The sequence below is a fragment of the Camelus bactrianus genome, chromosome 24, assembly GCF_048773025.1.
Source record: "Camelus bactrianus isolate YW-2024 breed Bactrian camel chromosome 24, ASM4877302v1, whole genome shotgun sequence".
NCBI classification, from domain to species: domain Eukaryota; kingdom Metazoa; phylum Chordata; class Mammalia; order Artiodactyla; family Camelidae; genus Camelus; species Camelus bactrianus.
Window position 1 is genome coordinate 1,430,521 of NC_133562.1, and position 26,989 is coordinate 1,457,509.

Here is a 26,989-nt window from a genome sequence, read left to right on the forward strand (position 1 = left end):
CCGTCTTACTCCAACTCCCACCCCCACCCAGTCCTGGTGCCCAATCCCATCAGAGTCCCATTCTGGGAAGGACACAGCAGCATTACGTATGTGAACATCAGGAGACAAAGGGCGCGGTGGCCAGTAGGTCACCAGCCACTGCTGCCCCGACGGGGAGTGGGGGGCTCGGGATGCAGACGAGCAGGCAGCCCCGTCCTCTGCAGCAACTCCCGCCCTGACAGTGCACCCTCAGGGGACTCGGGAGGGGAAGCCCAGGACCCGGGCCCTCGAGAGCTACGGTGCACGGCAAAGGGGCGACTTCCATGAGCCCAGACTTGTGTGTCCTCATATACATAGAGAAGCGCTGAATTTCTTAACTTGAGTTGTCTGGTTTTCTTTAAGAGGAACCTTTCAATGTTCCCACTACCTGGTCTTTGTTACAGAAACTCCTCTCTCCTGGCTCCTCCCCTGCCTCCTAGGAGCAGTCACAGAGCCATCTGAGGCCACCTCCTGGGCTCGAGTCTTCAGAAAGTCTGCAGAATAAAGCATAACTCTCAGCTTTGAGGTTGTGCATTTTTTTCAGTTGACAGTCTTGGTGACCACTAACTTGATGCCTGGCAGTAAGGTTGGTTTGTTTGCGAATCTAATTCTCTGTAGTCAACATTCAGTGCAACTGTACCTAAGTTTAACAGAAGTCAGGTAGGACCTTGTTCTATCTGCTGTAAATTCATCAGCAAGAAAAGTAACTTGGTACGATCGAATCCTTGTAAGTAAATTAAATGCAAATGAGAAGAACTTCTGGGTGAACTCTTTAGAAATAATTATTGAACGTAACCTCTTCAGATACTTGGTAACTTAAAATTTCAGAGCTGTGCTGAACTAAGTAAAACGACAGCAGCTCCGAAGAGCCAGGTTGTTTCCAGAGAGAGAGAGAGACCCTGCAACAGCCGTCACTGAGCCCTGGCTCCCCGTCACAGGGGGACTGACGGCACTCAGGGCTACTGTTAACACTCCGGTACCACACTGAGATGGTAATTTAAGAAATTATTGCTAGTGGTTGCCAATTTACAGAATGCTCATGTGGAAGACGGTTAATTACCTACTGCTTAGTGAAGTCACTGTTTTAAGAGCTAAGAATTCTCTTTAAAGCTACTAGAAATAGTAAGGGAACATTTCAGAATACAGTAGGAAGCCAGGGTGGACATTTTCAGCAGAAGCAAGTACAAGGGGTAGAACCGCATGTCGGTACTTAGAGGGGACTGTTTCCTCATGGAAAGGCCCCGAGAAGAGCCTGCACGCGGGCAGCACTAGCGAAGCTTGGACAGATGGCAGCGGTGGACTCTGCTGGTAACCGCGGGCTGCTACAAGGCAGGGGCTTGACGTCCTCTCTCTGGGACTGTTTTCTCGGAGTGCTGCTTTTGGTAACAGATTGTTTGAGATTCTGTACCTGTAACCTGTATTTTTAATCTGTCACTTTAACTGAATGAGTAAGTAATATTTCACAGTGACCTCGAATGTCCTAAAACCTTTCTGGTATTTTTAACACTTCCCAAATACCAAATTCTAACTAAAGTTCTGGTTAACCTCCAGCTAACTCTGCGATACTTGCTTCAAAAGAACCCTGAGACATCTCAGACGTGTGAAACGTAAGGTTCACTTGGTACGTTAATTTTCTGAGAAATAGTGTCAAATGATTCAAATGATTGGAGATGAACTTTAGGTTACCCTGTACAGATAAATGTCATTAATATAGGTATTTCTAAAATCTGGTATGTCTTGATATAAAGTTGTTATGTTAAAATGTTGCCTGTCACAGGAATAGCCAAGTTGCTTGTCAGCTGCATCGTAATCAAATCCTTACCCATGCCTTTTTAAATCTTTCACTTACAGAAAACCATTGTTTTTACTGTTTTTATAAAAAGAATCAAGGAAGATTCATGAGAAGGACTTTTTGACAAGTTTAAGTCTCTGATAACCTTTAGATTGTACCACTGAATTAGGGAAATTACAGAACTAATGGATAACCTGACGACTTTATCCAGATCAGAGGAATTAGTTACATGGGACTGAATGAACTGATAAATGATTTATAATTTTCTGCCCTTTTGGGAAATATACTGGCTTTTAATCTTTGTTTTCCAGAGAAAACTTTTTATGCTGTGTCCTACAAGCTGATAAAATGTTTCATCTTTGTTTACGAAGGTATACTTTATCTTATCTCTGCCCATCCCTCCAGAATCGGGCTGCCCCAGCTGGCTCTCCGGTGGACAGGCTACTGCAACCAGATCACCACCACTTACACTAATCACTGCTTTGGTCCTGTGTCCCACCTTGTTCATGCTCTGTCTCTGCTGCACTGTGACGTCATTAACTTCCTGTATGACATCCTGTTTTGTAAGATGCTTGTTTCTTACATGACCCATCATCAGTTTGGTTGGAGGCCCGGGTGCCCACACGCTGGGTAAACATCTCGAGGAAACAGATCACATTTGTGACTATGTAGAATAATGCTTCCTGGATCATGAAAGACTAATGAGGCAGGTGACCTAGAGAAGTTTAGATTATCGACAGGGCCTGATCCAAAAATGAGCACCCTGAGTTGCATGTCAACAGCATCCTCTTCGCCTGTCACAGGAACGAGCCCGCTAGCACTGGAGACAGAAACTGGACATGAAATGTCTCCCAAAACACGGGCTGAAGCATGGGACCGAGGAGGAGGACCACGAATGAAAGTCACCACCGGCCCTGTCAGCAAGAGGACTCTGCGGACACCAGCCACCGCAGCTGCCCCCACGGCGAGCAGGAGGGAACCCGGGATAGAGACAGGCAGGCAGCCCGGCCTCTGCTGCCACCCAAGGGGACTCAGGACAGGAAGCCCAGGACACCGGCCCCCGACAGCCAGGTGTAGGTATCAAAGGCGTGATTTCAGTAAGCCCAGACTCTTGCATCCTCCCACAGAAAAGTATTCAATTCCTTAACTTGAGTTATCCGGCTTCCCCGAATTAACAGTAATCTTTTGAGGTTCCCACTACCTGGTCTTCATGGCAAGAACGCCTATGTATCCTGTCTCCTCCTCTCCCTCTCCGGAGCCGTCCTGCAGAGCTCAGGGGCCACCTCCTGGGCTCGAGCCCTAAGAAAGGCCATCAATAAAACGTACCTGAACAATACACAGCCTAAAACTTGCGAGTTAACACATAGCATGCACCTGTAAACGATTAAGTCCACTGGTAATTCGGGTGCAAACGACGTATAAACACGAACACTATGTATTTTTACCTCACTTAATGAAAGAACTACTCTCGTGGAAGGTGTACTGAAGATCCTTGCCTCAGCAGGTCCAGAGAACAGTATTACAGGAACTGGACGATCTGCACCTCAGAAAGCTCCAAGGGTTTAGAGTAGCCCCCGAAGGTATACAACTCCTAAAGGTACTGACTGACTCCCAGAGAGCAGAGTGTACGGCCTGAGAGAACAAATAATGTTCTTGTCTAATTAGCTGGAATCAGGTAAATAATTGAGGCTGTGTCTTCAGAAAAAAAGGAAATAAGCAAAGACAAATTAATGAAAGCATAATCATACTTACAGTTTCAGATTTTATTTTCATAATTATCTTCCTATAGAAGCAATAATTTCTCTAACACGTTTAAGATTCTACTCAAAGAGCTGAAAAGAAAACAGGAGTAAAGCACAGATTTCCATACACAGATACCACACTCTGCATATATACAAATTCAATATATTAAATATATTTTGCAGACTGACTGCACTTACAGCAGAGCACTGACTACTAGCTTCTGAGCACATTCATGCAGGAGTCCACTGTGGTAAGCGACGACACGAGCTCTGGAGAATGTGTGTGCTCTGCGCTCTCAGGATAAAGACTGACGTGAGTGGAAATGAAACGCATCAGCTATGGAACGAACACTCCTTGCCACTACACAACAGCCCTGGCGTTGGTGGGTGCCCATGTCCCACCCCTGCAGGAGCTGTGGGCCAGGAGAGTGCTCTGTCCCAGCCTTGTGTGCGGACAGCTCAGTTGTCCTGCCCCTGCAGGGGAACCGACTCACGCATTCACTTTTGTTTACTATGTAAGAAAAGAGAACTTTTTTCAAGGCTGTAATGGATAATATTATTGTCTATAAACAAAGGGTCTAAAATGTCTTCTACGTGTTGCTAAGTCTGTTTAAATGGATTATTAATTAGCTCAAATGCACATCAGAAAGAGACTCCCGAAGTTTCTGCTGGATCTGGAGGGCAGAGCAGTGACAAGATCTCCGAGATATGAACGTGTCATTAAACACCAATGCCTAAATACAGCTTCCCTGAACCCATGCAGGTTACCCCAGCGTCTGAGGGCACTGCAGTCCGCAGACCTACTGGGGAACTGGAGACAGCACGCTGCTCAGGGTTTGGATCAGACCTTTGATGGCTTTCCACCCCACTATCCAGCTGCCTCACAAGGATGTTACCTGACTCCCACGGGGCCCCGAGTGGCTGAAACCACGTGTGATGCTCTACCTGAAGTCCAGCGACTACAAGCTCGCCAAGGTAGCAGAAAGCCGCTCGGGCAGCATCTGCCTGCAGGATGCACACTGCCAGTGTTCAGGAGACTGGGGGAGCGGTCTAAGCACACAGGGCAGAAAGGAATGCCTGGGAAATGACGGACTAGCCAGCGTCACCCAGCACGTACACCCCGTCAGCGGGACGCGTGCGCTGCGCTGTTCGAATGCACGAGGAAGGTGCTGGCTGGTTCTCACTGCGTCAAGAACCCAGTGGGTTTAGAGTCACTGTGTGTCTTTCAGGTGAAAAACTACCCGTATTTCGGAGAACTGAAGACATTTACAGAAGGCAGCATCACTTACCTCCTAAGCTTTCAAATGTACAAGAGGAGACTTTAAATGCACCTGGTACTGGGCTAAATAATATTGTGAGGCTCAAAACAGCTTCCTGCCCCAATCTCACCTCGGAAGATTTAATAATTTAAACACAGCTAATATCATGGAGGATGCACTTCCCTTTGAGCAAATGTTTAAAATATTGTTCTTTAACTGGTAAACTTCACGTTTAGCAGCCGTTATTAAATTCAATGCAAAGAAACTTCCCTAACAGTCAATTACTGGAGCCCCAGAGAAGAGGTAACTGTGACTACCGTCCCTTTTGTGTAGAACAAACGTGTCTAGAGTTTGGTTTCCCGATTTTAAAATCGACAGTATTAAAGTGCGACAGAGCGTCTTCCATTAAGCCCTGCTGGTGTCTTACAAGAGCTCTTGTCAGGGAAAGAAGAACCATGCTCAGGGGCAGGGGCGCGGCAAGCGGTCCAGGGACGCAGCCGCGTGTCTGAGCAGCGGGGCCGGGCAGGAGCCCCCCCTAGCACAGCCCCCCTGCGTACTCGTCCTCCTCTTCCTCGGCCGCGGGGGCGCCGGCGGGCGTGGGCTGGGGGGAGGCAGCCGCCTTCTTCTTGACGCCGCCGCCTGGGACCACCAGGGTCAGGCCCAGCTTCGCATACTGTCAAGGACAATACACAAGACACGTCTAGGCTGGGCCCCAGGCTGTCGCAGGAGCGCCCTGGGAGGCAGGGCCTGCTTCTCAACCCCGAGTGAGCCCGCACCACTGTCTACACGGAAGAACCCCAATGTGATCCTGGCCATGAGCCGGGGAGCGAGGTGTGGGAGACGAGGAAATGCTGTTGGGGGACACCCATAGCCAACCCCCCATGACCCCCAGGGAGCTCCCCTGTGAGGAGGAGCATCAGGAGTAACAGAGGAAGGACCTTTCCATCCAGGGAGAACCGTCTCCCTGGCAGCCTCCTCCCCGGGGGCACTTACGTCGTTGTCCATGTACTTGAAGAGGGGCGAGCTGCAGACCTCGCACACCTGGTCTTGGTCCTGCTGGTCGTAGCCCTCCAGGAGCTGCTCCAGGGCAGCACAGTCCTCGCTCCCGTTGAAGCCAGGAATGCTGCGGACAAGCACACAGCCATCTATGCCTGACCCTGGCCGCCCAGCCCTGCCCGAGTCTCACAGCAGCTAGAGACCTTTCAAATGGTCACGGGAGGAGGGGTGGCGGCGCGGGACAGCTGCCAGCATGGTCGGGGTCCAGACTAAGGCTGCTCATTTTAACCAAGAAGACCCCTTATTCTGGTCTTCCTGTAACATACTACCCGGGGCCTTCTTTCCTTCCTGTTCTTTTTTACTGGGAAAGCTAAATGTCACAGAACCACCCACATCATGCACTTCCATGGAGGCCCCGAGAAGGAAAACACAGGCCCAAATATGACTCATAAAGATCCTGCCGTAAAAGCTGAAATGGTGGCCACACATTCCTATTGCTCTGAAATTTAAAACTCGCGGTCTCAGGGCCAGGACCACCTGTCTAAGCAGTGAGCGGCGGGGCCCTGACCTGTAGCTCTCCCGGACACACCGCTCTGCGGCCACGTAGTCGTTCCTGTGCAGGTGGACCAGGACCTGGGCGATGGTTTTCTAAAACAAAAGGACATCATGGGTCAGGTGTACGGCTGTGCAGAAAAGTCAACTTCCTGACACCTGGAGCTGAATTTGCAGTCTTGGTTTACACACACAGATCTGTGAATCCTGCAGTAACTTCCACAGGACGGCGCAGGGAGAACACCCAGGAACATCTCAAGCCCCACCGGGCACACAGCCGCCCGGGCCCTGCAGAAAGAGGGCAGACCTGGTGGCCGGGGAGCCGGAGTCGGCAGCTCCTAACCAGTTCCCAGCGCTCCCGGCCCGCGCTCCGAGGACCACGCTTAGAGGAACAGAGCAGAGAGCACGACCCCCACGTCACAGAGAACAGCTCTTCTGAACCCCTATGTTAGGTTCAGTCCTGAAAAGGGAGAGGCCACAACTCTACTTCGGGTCCCAGAGAGAGATGAGGAGGAAGATGAATGACCGGATACATCATAGCAGAACCGATACTATTTGTAAGCCAACAAAAGGGTTAATGAAACCAGACACAACTGATAAGATCTCATCGGCAAAAGAGCTCTTCATGAAGTACTGCTCAATCTTTTGTTTAAAAAAATCAACTGTACTTCAATTAAAAAACAAATAACCAATCCATTTAAAATATGGGCAGAACTGAACACTCTTCCAAAAGAGGAAATGCAGATGGCCAACAGGGACATGGAAAGTTGCTCAACATCACTAGTATCAGGGAAATGCACATCAGAATCAGTGAGACACCATCTGACGCCTGTCAGAACGGCCATCGTGAAAAAGAACACAAATATCAAGTGCTGGCGAGGATGTGGGGAAAAGGGGAACCTTGTACACTCTTGGTGGGAACGTACACTGGCGTAGCCACGATGTAAAACAGTATGGAGGTTTCTCAATAACTTAGAGACAGAATCGCCATGCGGCCCAGCAATTCCACTCTTGGGCATATATCCAAGAAAAACAAAAACATTAATTCAAAAAGATACATACACCCTGCTAATAACTTACCCTACTTACAACTGCCAAGAGGGGGAAGCGTCCCAAATGCACATCAATAGATGAATGGATAAAGAAGATGCAGCATATACATGAAATGGAATACAACCCACCCATAAAAACAGAATATTTTGTCATTTTGCAGCCCTTTTTCACTTCAAAAACCAGAATTTTATGGAAATAAAAGCAAAAACAAACAAATGGGACCTAATTAAACTTAAAAGCTTTTGCACAGCTAAGGAAACCATCAGCAAAACTAAAAGACAACCTACAGAATGGGAGAAAATATTTGCAAATGATTCAACTGACAAAGGCTTGATCTCCAAAATATATAAACAGCTCATACAAATTAATAAGAAAAAAATAACCCAAACCAAACATGGGGAGAAGACCTAAACAAAGAATTCTCCAAAGACATACAAATGGCCAATAGACACACGAAAAAAAGCTCAGTATCCCTAATTATCAGAGAAACGCAAATCAAAACCACAACAGGTTCCACCTCACAGCAGTCAGGTTGGCCGGCACCCCAGGGTCCCTGAAGGGTAAGTGCCGGAGAGGCTGTGGGGAAAAGGGAGTGCAGCCTGGTGCAGCCACTGTGAAGGACAGTTTGGATGGTCCTTAAAAAACTCAAAACAGACTTACCATGTGATCCAGCAATCCCACTCCTGATCATATATCCAGAGAAAAATAAAACTCAAAAAGACACCTGCACCCCAATGTTCACAGCAGCACTATTTACAACAGCCAAGACGTGGAAATAACCCAAATGTCCATCAACAGAAGACTGGATAAAGATGTGGCACATATACACAATGGAACACTACTCAGCCATAAAAAAGAGTAAAATCATGCCATTTACAGCAACACAATGGACCTGAAGATCGTCATTTCAAATGAAATGGGCCAGGAAGGAAAAAAAAAGTGCCACATGATATCACTTATATGTAGAATCTTAAAAAACAAGAAAATAAAGGACACAAATGAACTGCTTTTCTACGTTATAAATAACGACTGATTTCCTGAATATGTGTAAGCACATCTGACTATCCTTTATGACTGGATTACCAAAATCTGTTCTTATCTTGCGGTTGGCTTTATTCCTTTGATAACTGTGTAAGTTTAAAAAGCTGAAGCTCTAATCTGTTCTTAGAAACAATCTTCAGTACACGGATGTAAACAAAAAAGGTGCAGTATATTTACATATGTATTAATACGCAATATAATGTACCCATGCAGTTAAGCTGTAATAATTTTACCTAGTAAAACTGAAAAAAAAAACGTTAAAAAACAAAAACCTAGAATTTTATAGCTGGCATAGACATTTCCCTTGCATCAAAAACAACAAAATACTTAGAGTAAACCTAGCCAAGGTTACCTGCACTCTGAAAGCTGTAAGACACTGATGAAGGGAACTGAAGATGATACAGAAATGGAAAGACACCTTGTGCGCCGGGACTGGGAGGTCAACGTGACCAAGACGGCTGCACTGCCCCGAGCCACCTAAGACCCAGTGCAGCCCCCGTCACAATAGCCATGCCCGGCAAGACCTTATCCACAAACAGCTCTTCATGAAGTACTTCTCAGTCTTTTTCACATCCACTTTTCAGATGACTTTCAGTGATCTATCTTGAAGTTCAATGAATCTTTTGCCATCTCCATTTTCAGATTCACCCATCTAGTATTTTATTTCAGACACTATTTCAGTTCTAAAATTCTCATTTAGTTCATTTATAATTTCCATTTAAAAAAGAAAAAATCAGTCCTTCAGGCCATTTCACCTGTGTTCACCTCTGCCTCCCAGAGCAGTGGTGACGGCAGCTTCAGGTCCTGACTGGTGACCCCAACACCACCTGGGCCTCTCCGGGCAACATGAGCCTTCACTCCTGATGACGGCACGGCAGCACGTCACGGACCTCCCACACTCGGGGCCCCTTTCTGGGGTGTTACCCGGCCATCTGCCCGCCTGCTCTTAGCTGAGCAGACTGGGTCTCACTGGCATTTGTCCGCCCACACCGTCATCACCACTGCAGCTCCAGGACACGCCCCCCGCAGAGCAGCCCAGGGAGGAAGGACAGGGAAATACGGGCCTCTGTCCCCAGCTCTTCTGGGTAGAAAGATGGGGCACCCAGAGCCCACGGGGAGAGGACCGGGAACCGCCCTGAGCCACCCCTTCTCCACGTGCTCCACGTTGGCTGCCCTCCCGGTTCAGAGCCCCGGCCCCTGACCTCTGCACTGGTGGTGCTCAGCAGGAGGGACAGGCTATAGTGGGTTTCCTCCCCCTTGGCCAAAAATAGAGGCCCATAATGTGTTATTTCAAAAACTACACAGACATTTCCTGGAAGCCTGTCTTAGGTGCAGAGCTACACCAATATGAAAAATGATCTAACGTAAAGCCAGAAGCAAACACTTTCACAGCGTACCTTGTAACAAGTTGGGTAATTCTCAATTTCCTTATAAATATTCTTCTCTTTCTGAATAGAGAGCGCCGCCTCATCAAACCTGAAGACAGAGAGAGAGTGAGGGGAGGCAGGTCCCGACGACCCCCAGAGAGCTGACTGCTGTTACGTGCTTGTCGCCACAAGTTTCAGAGAAAGAGGAGGTCCAGCACTCCCCCCCAGGACCCCGGCTGCCCCTGGGTGTTTGACCTGCCCTTCTGGACACCAAGAGGACAGCGCGAGCGACCTAAGGACAGGTCACTTCATACGGGGTCAGCGTGATGAGCGTCACAGTCAACAAACTGCTCTGGGGGCGTGTGTGACAAGGGCTGGGGAGGCCGCCCTGGACTCAATCACAAGGCTTCTTTCCTTCTGCTGAAAGGCCACCAGGCCCCTCAGGAGCCCCTCCTCCCACTCTGTCCTCACCCTCACAGGCTCCCTGGGGCCTCCATGAGCCCAACCAGCTCCCAGGGCCAGGAAGGGCAGCAGGAGGGCAGAGACTTACCTGTGCCCTCAACATTCATCCTTTACCATCTACTCTCACATTTTCCTGCTCATAATTTTATTAGTAACAGAGATAGTTTACTAAACTTAAAGTGAAGGGAAGCAAAAAACAAAAGGAAAATCCAGTAGGACTCTAGGTTCCTGTGGTCCAGCTATTTGTGCTGTGGGTTGTACGTGTGAAGGATAAAAAGTGCTGTTTAACGACACTACTCGGGGGAGCATGCAGGGCCTCTCATCATTTACACGCACAGACACTCCTCCTGGAGAGACGTCACAACTGAACCAAGTTAACTAAAGACCCGGACAGCGGCTCTCCACCCGCTGCTGCGTCAGGTCTGAAGCGGCAAGAGCAGCCCTGATACGGCTGGGGTCCCACACAAGAACGGCAGCTGACCCTTCCACGCTGTCTCCCACGCTGTCTCCTGGACACCAGGTCTCCTAGAGGCAGCCCAAGGCGACACCAAAAACATGAACAGGCCCTCCCTCCATTAAGTACGAGTCCCTGAATGTGAACTGAAGGTGCAGGGGACACGTACCTGCGTCCCCGGACCAGCAGCCTGGACGCCTTTCCTAGTAACTCAACCGCCTGCCTCAAGCGCTCCTCATTCTGCAGGGATCCAAGAACAGAGACTGTTGGCTGCTCTAATGTAGCAGATCTTTTTTCTTTCCCCAACAATCACTTCATTAAAAACAGTAATGGACTTCATCGGGGGTGGGGGGGGAGTGGACACCAAAGCTGCTAATCCATTTCACTCATAGAAAAATGCAGTTCAGTTGTGAGCACAGAAAAGTTTTCAATGTTTACTGCATTTCTGTTTTCCTATGTATTATGCATCTAACAGTCTAAGTACACAGAAAGAAAAAATAAACTTACTTCAAACACGTTTGCTGTCTGTTGATACAACTGGACAGCCTTTTCCGGATCTACGTTTTCTATAAGCCTAGATTAGACAAGGAAATTTGACTCCCATGAGATATGGAAAACTGGTTTTCAAAGGATTCTGTTGAAACCAGCAGCCGCCCACGTGGCCCGAGCGCTGCACACTCACTTCCCGGCGCGCTCCAGGGCCATGGCCGCCGTGTCCGGAGTGCCGTTCTCCAGGTACATCGTGCTGGCCTTCTCGATCAGCTGCACAGCCTCTGGGAGTTTCTGCATCTCCTTCAGGCAAAGAGCACAGCACAGATCAACAGATGCATCCACTAAGAAATGCAGAGCTGACAATCTGAAACCCCACTATCCCCAGTTCAAGAAAGCACAAGACCGACCCCCAACAAGACACAACGATGCAACTACTTAAGCAGAAACGCCTTACAGGGCGGGTCCCCATCGGCTTCACTCCGCAAACCAAAGCCATCCCACTCAGCTTCCTCGGTGCGTCACGTTACAGAGTGTCAGGGGGACTATACAAAGGGTAGAAACCACCGCACGTACTCTTTCCTGCTCTTGAAGCAGTTACACTTCCCGGACACTAGTGAGTCCCCACCATGCATGAGGCCCACACAAAGGCAGCCCAGGCTGTCTCGCCTCCAAGGGTGTCCTGCTTGAACCATCCACTATTTTAAAATCAGTTTCACAAAGACTATGCATGTCTTCCTACTACAGAAACATCAAATGCTACAGGCCAGCAGGCTCGCGCTTCTGACGGCCCCGGTGAGCTGCGCTGCGCAGCGCAGCGGTGGCCCCGGAGTGGTCTGCCACCTCCGGGAGGGGCCGCACTTCTCCCGGGACCTCCTGCCCACACACCCAGGCTGCCTCCTTACAGCCACCCCGTGACGAACCTCTATCTGAGTCTGCAGCCCTCTTATTCAAAGAAACGCCCACATAGAGTGTCTCTGCCTTGTTAGTGAGCAAGTCTCAGCATGCAGTGGTCCCCATCTCCAAATCAACACTTTAAAAGACCTGGTACCAAGGAGCTAGTACCAAGACGTCAAAGTAGAGAGACTCACAGCTCGCCTCTCCCACTCAACGCAACATTATCACACCTACAAACCCACTGAATCGCACAGACACCTACTGACTCAGGCAGTGTCTCTAGCATCAAAATACAGGAGGATTCTCACAAAATCTGGTAAAAGAAAAGAAAAAAAAGAGGACACTGCGACCCCTCTGCAAAACAGAAACAGACTGGCAGACATGGTGAGCAATCTTACGGCTGCGAGGGAAAGGAAGGAGTGGGAAGGGACAAATTTCCAAGTTTGAGAATTGCAAACAGTAGCCACTACACAGCAAAACAGACTGCAGGAGAAAACGAGTTTCTCCCGTGTGGCTCAGGGAACTGTATTCAGTATCTCACAATAACCTTTAGTGACGGGGACTATGGTAACGAACACACGTACACGTATGAGAGACTGGGCCACCGTGCTGTACACCAGAACCTGACACACTGTACCTGACTGAACCTCAACTAAAACAAACCCAAAAGACAAAACAAAAAAACCACAGCATGGTATTGGTACAAAAATAGACATACGAATCAAAGGAACAGAGTACAGAGCCCAGAAATGCACACACAAACTTCTGGTCGAGTAATCTTTGACCAAGGAGGCAAGAACATACAATGAAGCAAAAAGACAGTCTCTTCGGCAAATACTGCTGGGAAAACTGGACTCCCTCACTCCGCACACAAACGTAAACTCGGAATGGCTCAAAGGCTTACACATGAGCCCAGACGCTACCGACCTCTTAGAAGGAAACACAGGCAAAACATTCTGACGTTAAAAAAAATAATGCCATTTGTAGCAACATGGGTGGACCTGGGGAATGTCATTCTAAGTGAATTAAGTCAGAAAGAGAAAGAAAAATATGTGGAATCTTAAAAAAAAAAAAAAAAAAAAAAAAAAAGAAGACAAAGGGACTCACCGACAAAACAAACCAACTCGCAGACTTAGAAAACAGACAGGACATCAGGGGCGGGAGCGGGTGGGAGGGGGTAAACGGGGAGTCAGATCTGCAGACAGTAACTAATACACATTAAAATAGATAAAGAACATGTTCATAGTGTACAGCACAGGGAGCTATATTCAACATTTTCCAGTAACTTATGGTAGAAAGTACAAAAATGAATATATGTATGTTCCTGTATGATTGAAGCATTACACTGTACACCAGAAACTGTCACAAGATTGTAAACTGACTACAATTCAATTAAAGTATACATATATAAAAAGAAGTATACTCTTTGGGAAAAAAAAAACAGCGAAAGAAAAAACCACTGAGAAGCTGTACAGTTTACAGGCACGACCTACTTCAGGCAGACATGCTGCACCACAGAGCCGCCTCCACGCAGACCTCCCCTGGGCTGCTGTCAGATCTGCCCTTTAGTCCTTCACTAGGCTGACAATTTCTCTAGGACAGAAGGCTTGCTGGTCTCGTCGCTGCTGACTTCTGAGTATACCTTTTTTTGTTATTTAGTCATTGAGACTAACAACGAAACAGGGTTCAAGCTACTACACAAAGTAAAGCTGCTATCAAACCCCCGCGGAATGGTGACACATCCCCAAGCATCAGGGAAAGCCCGTCCTGGCACAGGAGCCTCGGCTCCGCGGTGAGGGCAGCTGGTGGGAGGAGGTGCGTCCAACACAGGCACTTCCTTCACTTCAGTCCAGAGGGGCACCCTGGCTGTTACGGAGTGTTTTCCCCCCAATTCTCACGTTCACTGCTCTCACAAACATGACTGAGAGTCTACAACCTGCAGAGCATTTGGGGGACGGTCACAAGCACCCTTCAGACTCGGCGCAGGGGCGAACGAAGGCCGAGGGCAGGGTGACGTGAGCACCGCAGGCTTAGAAACGAGCAATTTCCTGGCCCGGCTGCACGTCAGGCCAAGACTGAGTGGGAAAAGCGGGACCCAACCACAGTGCTGCCTCTCTTCCACAAAGCGACAGGCTGCCCGCTGCAAAGTCACACTCCTCTCCACCCTGCGCCGTGTTCTGTGTGGCGAAATCATCAAGAAGAAAGTGAAACTGCCTGCTCCCAGTGGCCTGTGTGCCTCAGCCACCTTGTCACATCTGCAAAGCGAACAGGGTGTCAAATCCTAACAGCTGCAGAACGTCAGAACCAGAGGTCCACCCACCAAGCCCGGGTCTTCCCAGGGCCTCCATCTACAAACCATCACTGCCCAAGCCTCGCTGGGAAGCGTCAGCCCACAGAACTACCCGACGAGCAAGAGCTCAGGACGCCACGTGCAGCCGAGGCCCAGCCAAAGGCCTTCAGTGGAAACACAAGAGAGCCCCGGAAAGCATTTCCCTCTGTCTTTTCCCTTATCTGTTAGGTTATTTTTCCCTCCTTCAAAGCAGTGCCTTTCAAATCCTCAAATTAAAGGGAAATGAAGTCTGAATAACAATCTCTGATGAAGACAAGTTTTAGCACAGCTGTTAGAAAATAAACTGAGGCCGTGTTAAGCATTGTATCAGAGCGTTCCGGCAGTTCCAGATTGCGACAGTGCACCCCAGCAACAGGCACACGTGCCCGGGACCACAAGAGCCAGTCGGGAGCTTCAGCGTCCTCAGGGGAGATGGGGGAGGGTCAGGGCAGACCCCTGGCTTCCTCGGCTATGAAAAAAATTCTAGCTGCTAAGGAACTGCTGTCAATAACCTGACTTGCATCATCAAACATCAATTCAGTTACACGTTTCAGCCAGAAAAGCTTTATTACAATGGCCGTATTACAGTAAAGTGTCATAACTTACTTAAACATTTTCCTATTATTAAAAATTTATAGATAATTGCCATTTTTTCCCTAAATAGCACAGCAATAAACATCCTTATGCATAAATCTTTACTATTTATTTATGACAGATTCACAGAATTAGAATTCCTGGGTCAAAGACTATGAAAGCTTAAAGCTCTTTATATATTATATTATGAAAGTATTTTTTCTAATGACATTAGAAAACGTGCATGAAGTTGAATGTAAACAAACAGTCAGAGACAAAGCTGTGTGCAGAGCACCACCTGTTTTCTGTGTCCACACATACAGGAGAATGTACGTGTACCGAAAAGAACTAGAAGGAAAAACTAAACATGGTAACAGCTATTACTAACAGTCTTTAATGCTTCCAGCATTTCTAAATGTCCTACATGAGCATGTATTCATTTTTTAAAAAATCAGTAATTTAAGATGGTAAATTTAGTAATTAAAAACGAACCGAAGTTTTACGAAAGTCTAAGTTCTTAAAACCCAGCTTCGTAATACATAATTGTAAACATAGCTTTTACCATATTAGGGCACATAAAAACGGCGAGGAAAACGCTCCGTCCCCGCTGCCCCACGGCAAAAGTGGGAGTCGGTGTCAGCCAGGAGCACGCTGTCTCACCACAGCAGGATACTAACTCCCAACCTGCTTTTCCGAAGCAGAAATACGAAAAGCGGCTTGGGCACGTCTACCGAAGCATTAGCCAAAAAGAACCAGGGTTCAACAGCAACAGCTGAAGTCAAGAGTCTCTTCAAAGCTGGCTGCCATTTATAAACCACGCTCACTCTGTGACCACGCGCAGTAGCGACCTGCCGGCGTCCACCCGCTACCGCGTCCTGAGCGGTGCCAAAGCAGCGAGCCCCCAGGGGGCGCGCTCTCCTGCTCACAAAGCTCGGATCGGCCTGCCAGTTCCCGCCAAGGTGTTCTCTGAAGCTTCATCTTTAAAGCTCCCGCCTGACGACACACAGGAGGCACCACCGGGGTCCAGTCAGCACCACTGGACGAGGACCCTCAGCGCCTCTCGCCTCACGGCAAGGACACTTCCCAACCTCGGCACAAGTTCACTCCCACACCCCGCGGCTCACCACGTACTCACGTAAGGGCTGTGACACGTCACTGACCTTCAGCATCATGCCGGCCTGCTCGTAGGCTCTGCAGAGAGAAGGTAATTTCTCGGATGAGATTCTGATGACATGAGGAGGAGGAAAATTACCGCAGGTACGAGCAGTTACACGAGGTGAAACTGGCGCAGGCAGCATGTATTTATTTTAGTCTCTTAATACCGCACGACATAATTTTTCTTCATTTTATTTCCGCGGGCAACATTGCCTTGGGAACAGCAGACATCTAAGTTAAAGGGATTTCATTTTGCATATACAAAATTAAGTAAAACCCAGAAAGGTCAAGTGACTTCCTACCTGACAAACCTAAATCTAAGTTTTGAAACGAGTGTTTTTCTCCACAAAAGCAGGAGAAAGCTTCCTGCTTCTCTCCAAGGAGGGAGAAAAGAGACTGTAAAACTCGGTTTCCACAGGTTACTGAACAAAGCAGTCCTGAAAACACGACGCTGAATTTAACTTAAACACTGACTTTCTTAGTTAGGAGTGACTTTATTTTAAAGATTCGGGTGAAGACTGAAACAAATGGAAATGACTATTTTAGTCAATACAAATTAATTCGCTATTTATGAATTTATAACTTAGGAAAAATTTACTGACCTATAGGAGAAGAGCAACATTTAAATCAATCATCTACAAATACATGAACACGTGGAGAACATTTACTTACTTGGCAGCATGAAAAAGACTGAATGGATGCAACAAAGTCAAAATTAAGGAAAAAAGGCAAATCAGTTTCTAAACATCTACTATTTAAAAAACAGCATTCACCAAATCATTGCCCCAGTTCATTTGAAAAGACAAGCCCTCCCATCAGGTACAGAAGACATCATTCAAGGCCTGTTCAGGTCTGTTAAATACCACGTAATTCACAAAGACAGTGACAAAACACTATGTAGATTTTTAAGCTATTTCCACTATACGTTAATCTGAAGTTTTACTAAAATACAAGGTTTTAATAACTGTAATCTGCAAGTGAGATAAAATAAACTTTTTTTTAGTTAAGATTTAAAATACTTTAGGAAAATCTGTTTTGAACTACTTAAAAATTTTATTTCAAATACATAACAGAGACTATTTTAAAGATTTTTCCATCGCCGTTCGTACATTCCCCACCGTGCACTTCTCATTTCTCAGCACCTGTCCTGTATTTCCCTCACTTCATCCCAAGTAAAACCACCACCAAGCAAATCCACAAACTCTCAAACGTAGCTCTGCATAGAAGTGTGGCCCTTATGAGCAAGTCTCTATGAATGCACCTTCAGACTTTAAAAATGCAGCCTTTTTCTAACTGGCTTCTAATTTAATAGCACTGTACTCCACATGCAGCAAATTTATGGCAATTTATAAAGTTTATAAAGGCTGAAAAAGATACGCCCTGTTATTCTCATGGGCAGCAGCTTCTCTCAGGCAGGCGTCTTTTGCTTGCTCAAACTGTTTGGCATTTTTAAAAGCAACAGCTGAAATAGAGGAAAATAAAAGACTTTATTTCCACCATTAAAAAAAATGGCAAATGAATCATTACCAAAATCTGCATGGTGCATGAAATATCAGAAAATACAGGTGATGCTTACTTTAATCAGATACTTAGGAAGTTTCATAAAACTATAAATACTACTTTTTTATAAGCCATTTTCTTACAACTTTTTTGATTATCAACAACTTGAAAGTATTTTCAGAAGTTTTTAAATTATAGACTATGGGCAATAAATCAGTGCTACTTCCACTCAAAATCAAGCCTAACACGGGCATCTAAGCTTTGAGACACTAAGATCCCATCAGCCAAGCCACTACACCCAAGTAACAGGCTGTCACAGACCAGTACCTGACTGCAGTTTCACATTTAACATGCAAACAGTGCTTTAGTTACAGCTTATTCTACCTTTTAAACTATTTTGAAACTAAAGACCAGTAAACACACTTCATATTTTTATCATAAATCTTCCTTTTGGCACAATCCTTAAATAAACGTCTAAATAAGTGTTTTGTTTTTTTTTAATAAATAAAGCTTTTACACTATTTAGGGTTCTGTGAAAAAGACCTCTCACTGCTCAAAGAGCGAAAATATATTGCTCGCTGTTGTAGAAGTGTCATCAGAAGAGCAAAAACAATTAGGAGTGCCCTTAAAATATGATCTTATAGACTTATAAAATGTTGCTTACAAATAAATAAAAAGGTTACTGCCTAAAAAATTTTTTGTTAAAAAGACACTCTTAAAATTCTTAACAGCCTAAATGTCCATCAACAGATGACCGGATAAAGAAGATGTGGTACATTTATACAACGGAATACGACTCAGCCATAAAAACCGACAACATAACGCCATTTGCAGCAACATGGATGTCCCTGGAGAATGTCATTCTAAGTGAAGTAAGCCAGAAAGAGAAAGAAAAATACCATATGAGATCACTCATACGTGGAATCTAAAAAAAAACAAAGCATAAATACAAAACAGAAACAGACTCACAGACATAGAATACAAACTTGTGGTTGCCAAGGGGGCGGAGGGTGGGAAGAGATAGACTGGGAGTTCAAAATTGTAGAATAGGTAAACAAGATTACACTGTAGAGCACAGGGAAATATGGACAAGATCTTGTGGTAGCTCACAGAGAAAAAAATGTGACAATGAATATATATATGTTCATGTATAACTGAAAAATCGTGCTGTACACTGGAATTTGATACAACATTGTAAAATGATTATAAATCAATAAAAAATGTTTAAAAAAATTCTCTTTAATAAAATGTTGAAAATAAACGACTGAAACTATTTTCATTCCTGAATTTCCACATTTTGCTTTTTGAAAAAATTTAATTCTACTGATGAAATGTTACCTTGTATAACCCTTTAAAGAAACTAAATGAATCATGCTTTAATGGGAAAATTTGACCTGAAATATTTATTTCTGAAAACAGCTCAGTTTCAGATGCATAAAACAGTTCTGTGTTAAATTTCTCTCGTGGAGACCTGCACAGTGTTATGCCCTCCAATTAAAAGTGTTCTTATACAAGGGTGTCCATAAAATCCACATAAAATTTGAACTTGTAATGATATTCCTTCTAAATACGATATAGTAACTTGCATGATGCCAACAGAGAGAATTTACCTAGGATTTAAATAAAAGAGCTAAAGATTAATTTGCTATCATTTCTTTTACTATCTGGAAAATACATCCTATATTATGATTAGTTTCAATTTACCCGATTTCTTTTTTCGTGGTGATATACTAAAACTAAAGTTTGCCAAAAGCACATTTCCCAGGTGATCTCTATGCGAGGCTAACAGATGTGCTCGGGGCTACCGCTGAAACACACAGTAACGTGTGTCCAGCGCACTTCAAAATTGCATTATGCTTTATATCCAAGATAATCACGGATAGGCTCTGAAAGCTATCATTCCATAACTAAAAATGCTGAATTTTTAATGAATCCCATTCCTGTTGGAAATTTCAAATCATTTTTATCTTGCATGCAGGTACATTTATTAAAACAGGCATATAGCTTAACGCTTCATGAACATTTATCAGCACATCTGGAAGGGAAGGTCGTCAGGAGCAGAGCCACGCACGGCAGGTGACCGGTTGAGGACACAGCCTGCATATTGTAACACATTGAGAAAATCTTTATTCAATAATAGGCAGTAGAAAAATACGACAAAACTCCCTAAAGTCGTATGAACTGAGTGAAGTTCAGAAACACACAAACGACGTTAAAAGCCGACAGCGGTGGCCGCCAAGCCTACCCGTCTCTGCTGTCCTGGGAGAGGTGACAACGTAACACATCATAAAACAACACATGGAAAAACGCAAGGGTTTTGGCCCTTTGGGTTTTGTTTTGGTTTTCTTAACGATTAAAACGCTGCTATAGGAAGCATTAAGACTAAGAATTACGCCGAGATGACATTATCAGCCCAGCTCAAGACATCTGCGGGACGGGCCACAGCCACACGCACCTGCTTTTCCATATTCAGAAGCAGCACTGTCATAATCCGGCTTCCATTTCAGAAAACCAGTTTTCAGGCTAAAATGAAAGGAACACATTTAACAGGAGTTACCAACCACATTTATAAGTCAGAACCCTGCTTATAAGGACCCCACAAGTCATTAAAAAGGGGGGAGGGGGCCATCAGGTACAAAGTCCCCACCTCCGTCCAAACTCACTGATAATCACACACAGCCTCACCACGTTCCCTCCCACCGTCATGGACGTGGTGACTCCCTTTTGAAATGTCAGAGTAGCATCCACACAGAGTGGGCATTCTTCTGCATGGCCCCCAGCCTAGCAGCAGCACACATTTCCTGCAAGTGTGCCGGAATGTAGAAATTGTTGAGCCCCATCCCAGCCCTACTGAACCAGAAACTCTGGGGTGGCAGCAGCAATCTGGAGTGTAACAAGCCCTGAAAGACTACACAACGCAGACATTCAGAGGGACAGAGGGGGTCGGCAATAAGGCTGCAACTAGCCACCAGTGATCAGGAAGGACAACCAGAAAGGCAAGGAAGTTAGAGAGACAGAAGCTGCCCTCCAGGGTCACTTGGCATCTCAGATGCCACACCAAAGGACGATCAACCCTGACTTCTTCTCTTACTTGACCTTTCTGCAATACTTTTTTAAATTTTAAAATAACTTCAGACTTACAGTTTAACCCAGTGACTGTCAAATCTGAGTGTGCATAAGAATTGGTAAGTCAACACCACCTTAAACTCTAAATTTCAATTCAGTTAGAGACAGCCTGCTGACATATGACACCATTAGCTTCAAAGGAATCAGGGGAGCACCATAACAGTGAGAGGGGAGGCTCCAAGAGCCCGCAGAAGTACATTTCATTTTGTTCCTTTGAACTTTTTCGCCAATTAAATTTATTTTAACGTTTGTGTAATACTGTTTTAAAATTTAGATTTATAAACAATTTTCAAGCTTACTAAGAACATCATTGCTCAGAAAACTAAAATCTTTCAATTGCAGCCTGTCTACTCTAATCCACAAAATGGAGCAAGTGTTGTAAACAGCAAAATTCTAATCCTCCACCCCTACCCCAAAGCACTCATTATATTCTGTATCTTAAAATATTTTTACATCCCACCAAAACCAAGATACAATCATCTGCTTGCATTATGTGCTACATGTGGAAAGAGCTAGAAGTTTTAAATACAGCAAATCACCCCTAGTCAGCCAAGCACCTTTAGTTAGGGAGAGAGAAGACACCTGGTTAATTAAGGTTTAATGGGCTCTACCTGTTAATGCTTTCGACTGTTTTCATCAAGACTCAGTAAGGAAATTCTGCTGAGGCCAACAGTTTGATTAATCAATTTCCATAGGACCAACCTGCGTGAGGGGATCAATTACAACCACAAGACTACTTGGCAATACTGAACCTTATTCTTAGAAAAACCAAGGCTTCTCTCAAACCCCTGGCCTATTCTTCCTGCCAGCTACTGACAACTCTTGTCTCGAAGTACTTCAAGTATCACATTCAAGCCCTAATCCAACATCTCCCTGCCCCAGTCCTACCCACCTGCCCACTTCCTCTATCCTCCACTCCATCTCCCAAGTTAGAAACCTGGGAGTTGCCCCTTCCCTCCACACCCAGTCAAGTCACTGAAGTTTGTCAATTCCAACCAGTCGCTCGGGCCTGCCCTTCCATCGTTACTCTCCTCCGGGCTCCCATCACGACAGCCGCCTAAGCAGTCAGGGGAAAGTCGCCTTCTGGCTGTGCCCCCTCCTCCACCCTCCCCGCCCTGGTGATACTACCTTTTCCTTACATTCTATCTCCTCTGAAACCACTGTAGACATCTATTACAGTATTTCCTACTGTATTTTCGCTCGTCCGTTTACCTGTCCGCCCTCCTCTGAACGCTAAGCTCTTGAGGAAGGAACCACTTTGGTTACCCCTGTATCCCCAGTGGCTGGTACGCACAGCGACCACTTGCTAAATGAATGCTTACGGACTATGCCCAACTTACCACTCTCCTCTCCCCCCAGTCCATTCTCCATGTTGCCACCTTTCTCCTGTCGAAAGTAACCCCAGCCACGTCCCACTGGCTACTCACCTCTAGAAAACCTAAGGTCCGCCCCACTCTTCTCCGCTCGCACGCAGCCCGCAGCTCCGCAACCACAGTGCGGTCCCTGGGCCCCGCACACACTTCATCCCGAGCGCAGACTCCCCCTCCGTCTCAACATTTCTTACTTCCAAGCCCTGCTCAGAAATCCCCTATGGGAAATCTTCCTACATTTTCCCCAGGCTAAACACAGCTGTATTACCGTCCTTACCTCCCTGTGCCCTGCGGTCCCGAGGCGCAAACACGGAAACGCGGCCCCGCTGCCTCCCGCGAAAACCAGAGCCTCTGCCGACCGCAGGTGCGGCACCACCTAACTAACGCAGCGCCAGGCGGCCTTCCCAGCACCTGCGGCTGGCGAGCGAGAGTCGGAGGAAGCCGTGAACTGAGGGGGCCAGACGTGGAAGGGCCGGAGCAGCAGGACAAGCCGGGTGCCCACGGCTGAGGACCCTCAGGGCGAACCTGCAGCCCCGCGCCCCCACCCCGGGCAGCTCCGGCTCCCACAAGGAGACGGGAAGGAGACGGGCTACTGGCCCCGGACGCCGCCCGCCCCCCCCACCACGCACCTGCGGCTGCAGAGCGGCCTTGGAGACCCCGGTCCGTGGAAGCCGCGACGCCCCCCGAGGCCCGAGGCGCTACGACTTCCGGCGGACAACGGCAGCGCTTCCGGGGCGCGGCGGCCCCGTCCTCCCGGCCCCGCCCCGCCCCCGCGCCCCCACCCGGTGCTGAGTCAGGCCCGGCCCTGAGGATCCCGGCCCCGGCGCCCGCCCAGGCCCTCGCTGGGCCTCTCACTCACTATTTCTCGGCTTTGGCGAGGTGCTCGAGCCCCTCGTTTATCTTCTGAGCCGCCATCTCCGTGGCGCGCCCCTGACGTGGAAGCCGAGAGCCCGCGAGTGGGCGGGGGGATGCCGACGAGGAGGCCGGGACGGCGCCGCCGCCGCCGCCGAGCCACCGAGGCTCGCAGGGCTCAAACCTTGTGTGGCGAAGCGGGACCGGGCGCTGCGCCGGCGCCGCGTGGGCAGAGGCTGCGCAGGCGGAGAGCGCCAGACTCGCTGCACGCGCGCGGCGCCCGGCGCAGGCGCAGTGGGTACTGGAGGTGGTGCGTTCATTGAGCACAGATTTGTTTAATATTTATTTAGTGTCTGGCACTATTCTAACCAGCAGCAAATCGGCCGGGAGTCCGACGGGCCGAAAGCCCCACCCCGGTGGAGCCTCGCTTTCCCGCCTCCCTGTCAGCGCTGTGATCCGTGGCCGGAACAGCGCGGGTTCATTTATTCTTGCATCTGAGCGCCGTCAGTCAGTCAGTCAGTGAACAAACAGTGCTGTCCGTCCGGGTCACTGTCAGATAATCGCTGACCGATACAAAGTGGTGAGCGCTCTGAGGGAAGTGCAGGGGGTTGGGCTCGCCTGCAAAGGTCCGGCAGAAATAACGGCCAGTAGCACAGTTGCTCGACTCACGGTCTCAGCATCCACAAGGCGGTTCCTGCAGTGCCTTCGCAGCCCCCTCCCCAGCCCGGCCAGCTGGGCCACCCGTCCCGGGGTCACACCCTCCCCCTTACTATCTCTGGTTACTAAGTGCTAGTAGCCGTGCCCCACGCGTCAGTTTCAAGCAGCCGCCTTACCCGCTGCTGTCCGCCCGGCGCCCCTTCCCGAGGATCGTTCTTCACCCTCTGCGGAACTCCCACCTTTCCCTGACCCTCTGTTCCTGTTCACGGCCCTCCTTCTCAGCGTACCTTCCGTGTTCCGTCATTCTAGCTACTGTTTTGCACACACCCTCAGCCTCCTGTAGGAGGAAGAACAAACCTGACTCCATAATACCTCTGATCCTTTGGCTCTGACTGTGCTGTTTTCTGGGCTGAGTCACGCGGGCTCTGCACTTTGTAGCCTGAAGTGTACAGGAGAGCCCCTTCTCAAGTCTCTGACGTTTTAGGGTGTAACAGTTGCAGAACAGAGAATAACATTTGTCTTGTTGGAGGTTTACAGGGACACCATGACCTGACCTACGAGGACAGCTGCAAGAACAAAGGATTCCACTATTCAGCCATAAAAAAGAATAAAATCATGCCATTTGCAGCAACATGGATGGACCTAGAAATCATTCTAAGTGAAGTGAGCCAGAAAGAGAAAAGAAAAATACCACATGATATCACTCATATGCGGAACCTAAAAAAAAGAAAAAGAGAGGACACTAATGAACTCATCTACAAAACAGAAACAGACTGGCAGACACAGACTGGCAGACATAGTAAACAATCTTATGGTTACCTGGGAAAGGGGGTGGGAAAGGATAAATTTGGGAGTTTGAGATATATAAAAATACACTAAAAAACACAAACTTCTTCTGTAGGGCAGAGGGAACTATATTCAATATCTTGTAATAACCTTTAATGAAAAAACATGAAAATGAATATATGTATATATATGAATGACTGGGACATTGTGCTGTACACTAGAAATTGACACATTGTAACTGTACTTCAATTAAAAAAAAAAGAACAAAGGATTCCGACACCAAGAGGCCTCCAACAATTAACCACACCCCCCTCCCCTTTTTAGTGTAAGAGGAGCCTAAATTCTGACTTGGTAAGATGGTTTTCAAGGACATCAGTCTGCCATCTTCTCAGTCTGCTGGCTTTCTGAATAAAAGCGTTATTCCTGCCCCAGCACCTCATCTCCTGATTTACTGGCCTGTCATGAGGTGAGCAGAACGAGTTTGGACGTGATAACACTCCTTGGCCCCTGTCCCTCCTTTCTCCTTGTCTGGAAAACCCCCGACTCTCCGCTGACTCTGGAACAGCTCTGAGCAAGTGAACACAGCTGGAGAAAAGCACAGCCGCTACCGTGGCCTATTACTCAAACTGATGCTCACAGAGATCAGAGGGGCCTCTGCACGGCTGAGCCATTGTGCCTTCCCTGGCCCAGTCCCCATTCACCAGGATGGCTGTTCACACCCTTCTTCTCCTCAAAACTCCAGCACAATCTCCCTGCCCACCTGCGTGCCAACTCTTACTTCCTGTTTAATTAAAAAATTTATATATATAGTAATTAGAAGAGACCTTCCATTTGTCCTCACCATCCCATCTACCAATCTACCTGCGTCTCTTCCCAAATACCCACCTTTCCTGTGGTGTCTGGGTGAACCGGCCTTGGTCTGCCCCGTCCGCCCTCCTGCCCTCGTCTCACCTGGTGGTGTAGTTACCACCCAGGCACGAGGCCTCCCATCACCCTGCCGTGGCCCGAGTGTCCTCACCTGTGATGTCCACGGAATCCCACGGAAAAGTCCACAGTCTGTTCCTCCAGTCTGGGTTTCCTTACGAGGTTCCCGTGCCAGCCATGAACCTGCACGCTTTTCTCCTGCTCTGTTTGTCGGCTTCACGTTCAGACCCAGCCACGGATGCTAAGCGGGTGGAGAACCTTCTCCTCGCTGTGGGTCTCACGCGCTGCTTCAGGAGAGAAGGGAGAAGCCAGAGTGTCCTTCCTGCACCTGCTGCTTCTCACATTCCTTTGGCTTAAAATCTTCAGGATGCCAAGGTGCTGTAGTTTGGTGTAGTGTGTTCTTGTTACTGAGTCCAAGCTCGTTCTGCTCCCCACACGGCAGGCCAGTGAATAGAGAGATGAGGTGGTGGGGCCAGGAATAGCAACTTAATTCAAAAAGCCAGCAGACTGAGAAGATGGGCTGGTGTCCCAAAGAACCATCTTCCTCGAGTTAGAATTCAGGCTTCTTTGATACTGAAAGCGGAGGGAGCAGAGTCAAACCTGGTTCCCGTCAGCCTCCAGCTCGTGTCTTCCTTCCCGCCCGCAGCCACTCACAGGTGGGCCTGGTCAGGATGTTTCCCGGGAGCTGTAAAAGGTGTTTTAGCTTAATGCTTATACCTGGGAGTCAGGGTTCCCAGGGGCTGGGCCACTATATGTCACTTAAGCTTACAGGCAACCTCCCTTTAATGATCAACTTGTAGCAAAAGCAACAGAATCCAAGGGGTTAGAGTAAAAGAAACAGGTGCAGGATGGGGTCAGTTCTGTTCTTCCCCATTCTGTTCAGAGCCCTGTCAGGACCCAATGCCCGCCCTCACAGGACGTGAGCTCTACCAGGGAACACAAATACCAGTCCTGCCCCACACACAAAAGCAAGCATCAACACAGAAAGAATGAAAAAGAGAAAGAAAAAAAAAAAAGCCACGCCAGCCCCCTGGCGTTTGAGGGTTGAGGTCCCAAAGACCTGTGACGAGGAGGTGTGTGAGCATGGGGTAACTCACATTCCCAGGAAGAGGGGCAAGAGGAGGGAGATGGGGACAGTAACGGGGTGACAACACCCCAGCTTCTTCCCGCCCCTTCCCTCCTTCAGGAAGACTGAGTGGGGGCACTCTGTTTATACTGAGAAGCCAGCTTGGGTGGGAATGGAAAACTTGGGCCAAATGAGGAAGCGTGTAGCTCTTCAAACCAGACCTGATGGCGAACTTCGAGCCCTGGAGACCCAAGACAAGAAAGTAATTCTTGCTGTCACTGCAGCCGCTACCAGAACCTCAGCCAAGGTTGTTTCTGTGCCTTCAACCCACCTCCTGCCTCCTCCCCTTCTTCCAAGCTGGCCTCACCTCCACTCTGGGCCCCTTCAGACACTTACTGTCCCCCCTCCCCAGGCTGCCTGCTGCCCAAGTGACCCCATCTGAGGCCATCCTTTCCTTTTATTCTAAAAATTCCCTTTCTGTATCCTGCCTTCATAAAAATGTACATCCCCAAGGGTTCTACTTGTTTTG

At 47.7% G+C, this 26,989-nt stretch overlaps 1 protein-coding gene and 1 long non-coding RNA gene across 5 annotated transcripts; one reads left to right on the forward strand and one right to left on the reverse strand.

Moving 5' to 3' along the window:
• Positions 1–433: 433 nt before the first annotated feature.
• On the forward strand, positions 434–3,114 carry LOC141574936 (uncharacterized). The gene is made up of 3 exons (XR_012502080.1): positions 434–604; positions 1,570–1,639; positions 2,216–3,114. It is a non-coding gene; the product is annotated as an uncharacterized LOC141574936 (long non-coding RNA).
• A 438-nt stretch (positions 3,115–3,552) lies between these two features.
• Positions 3,553–25,607, reverse strand: NAPG (NSF attachment protein gamma). Of its 4 annotated transcripts, none has more exons than XM_074352414.1 (12): positions 25,489–25,607; positions 20,135–20,202; positions 17,557–17,641; positions 16,852–16,869; positions 16,185–16,215; positions 11,419–11,528; positions 11,244–11,310; positions 10,906–10,976; positions 9,851–9,929; positions 6,376–6,455; positions 5,805–5,934; positions 5,213–5,484 (listed from the first exon to the last, which is right to left on the reverse strand). In XM_074352414.1, the coding sequence occupies exons 5-12, from the start codon at positions 16,194–16,196 to the stop codon at positions 5,347–5,349; spliced, it is 687 nt and encodes a 228-aa protein (XP_074208515.1). In that variant the 5' UTR covers positions 16,197–16,215; positions 16,852–16,869; positions 17,557–17,641; positions 20,135–20,202; positions 25,489–25,607; the 3' UTR covers positions 5,213–5,346. The 4 variants fall into 4 exon arrangements, with proteins under 4 accessions (XP_074208513.1, XP_074208515.1, XP_074208512.1 ...); XM_074352411.1 differs by lacking the exon at positions 25,489–25,607 and adding an exon at positions 23,035–23,287; XM_074352413.1 differs by lacking the exon at positions 25,489–25,607 and adding an exon at positions 22,805–22,921.
• Positions 25,608–26,989: the final 1,382 nt, after the last annotated feature.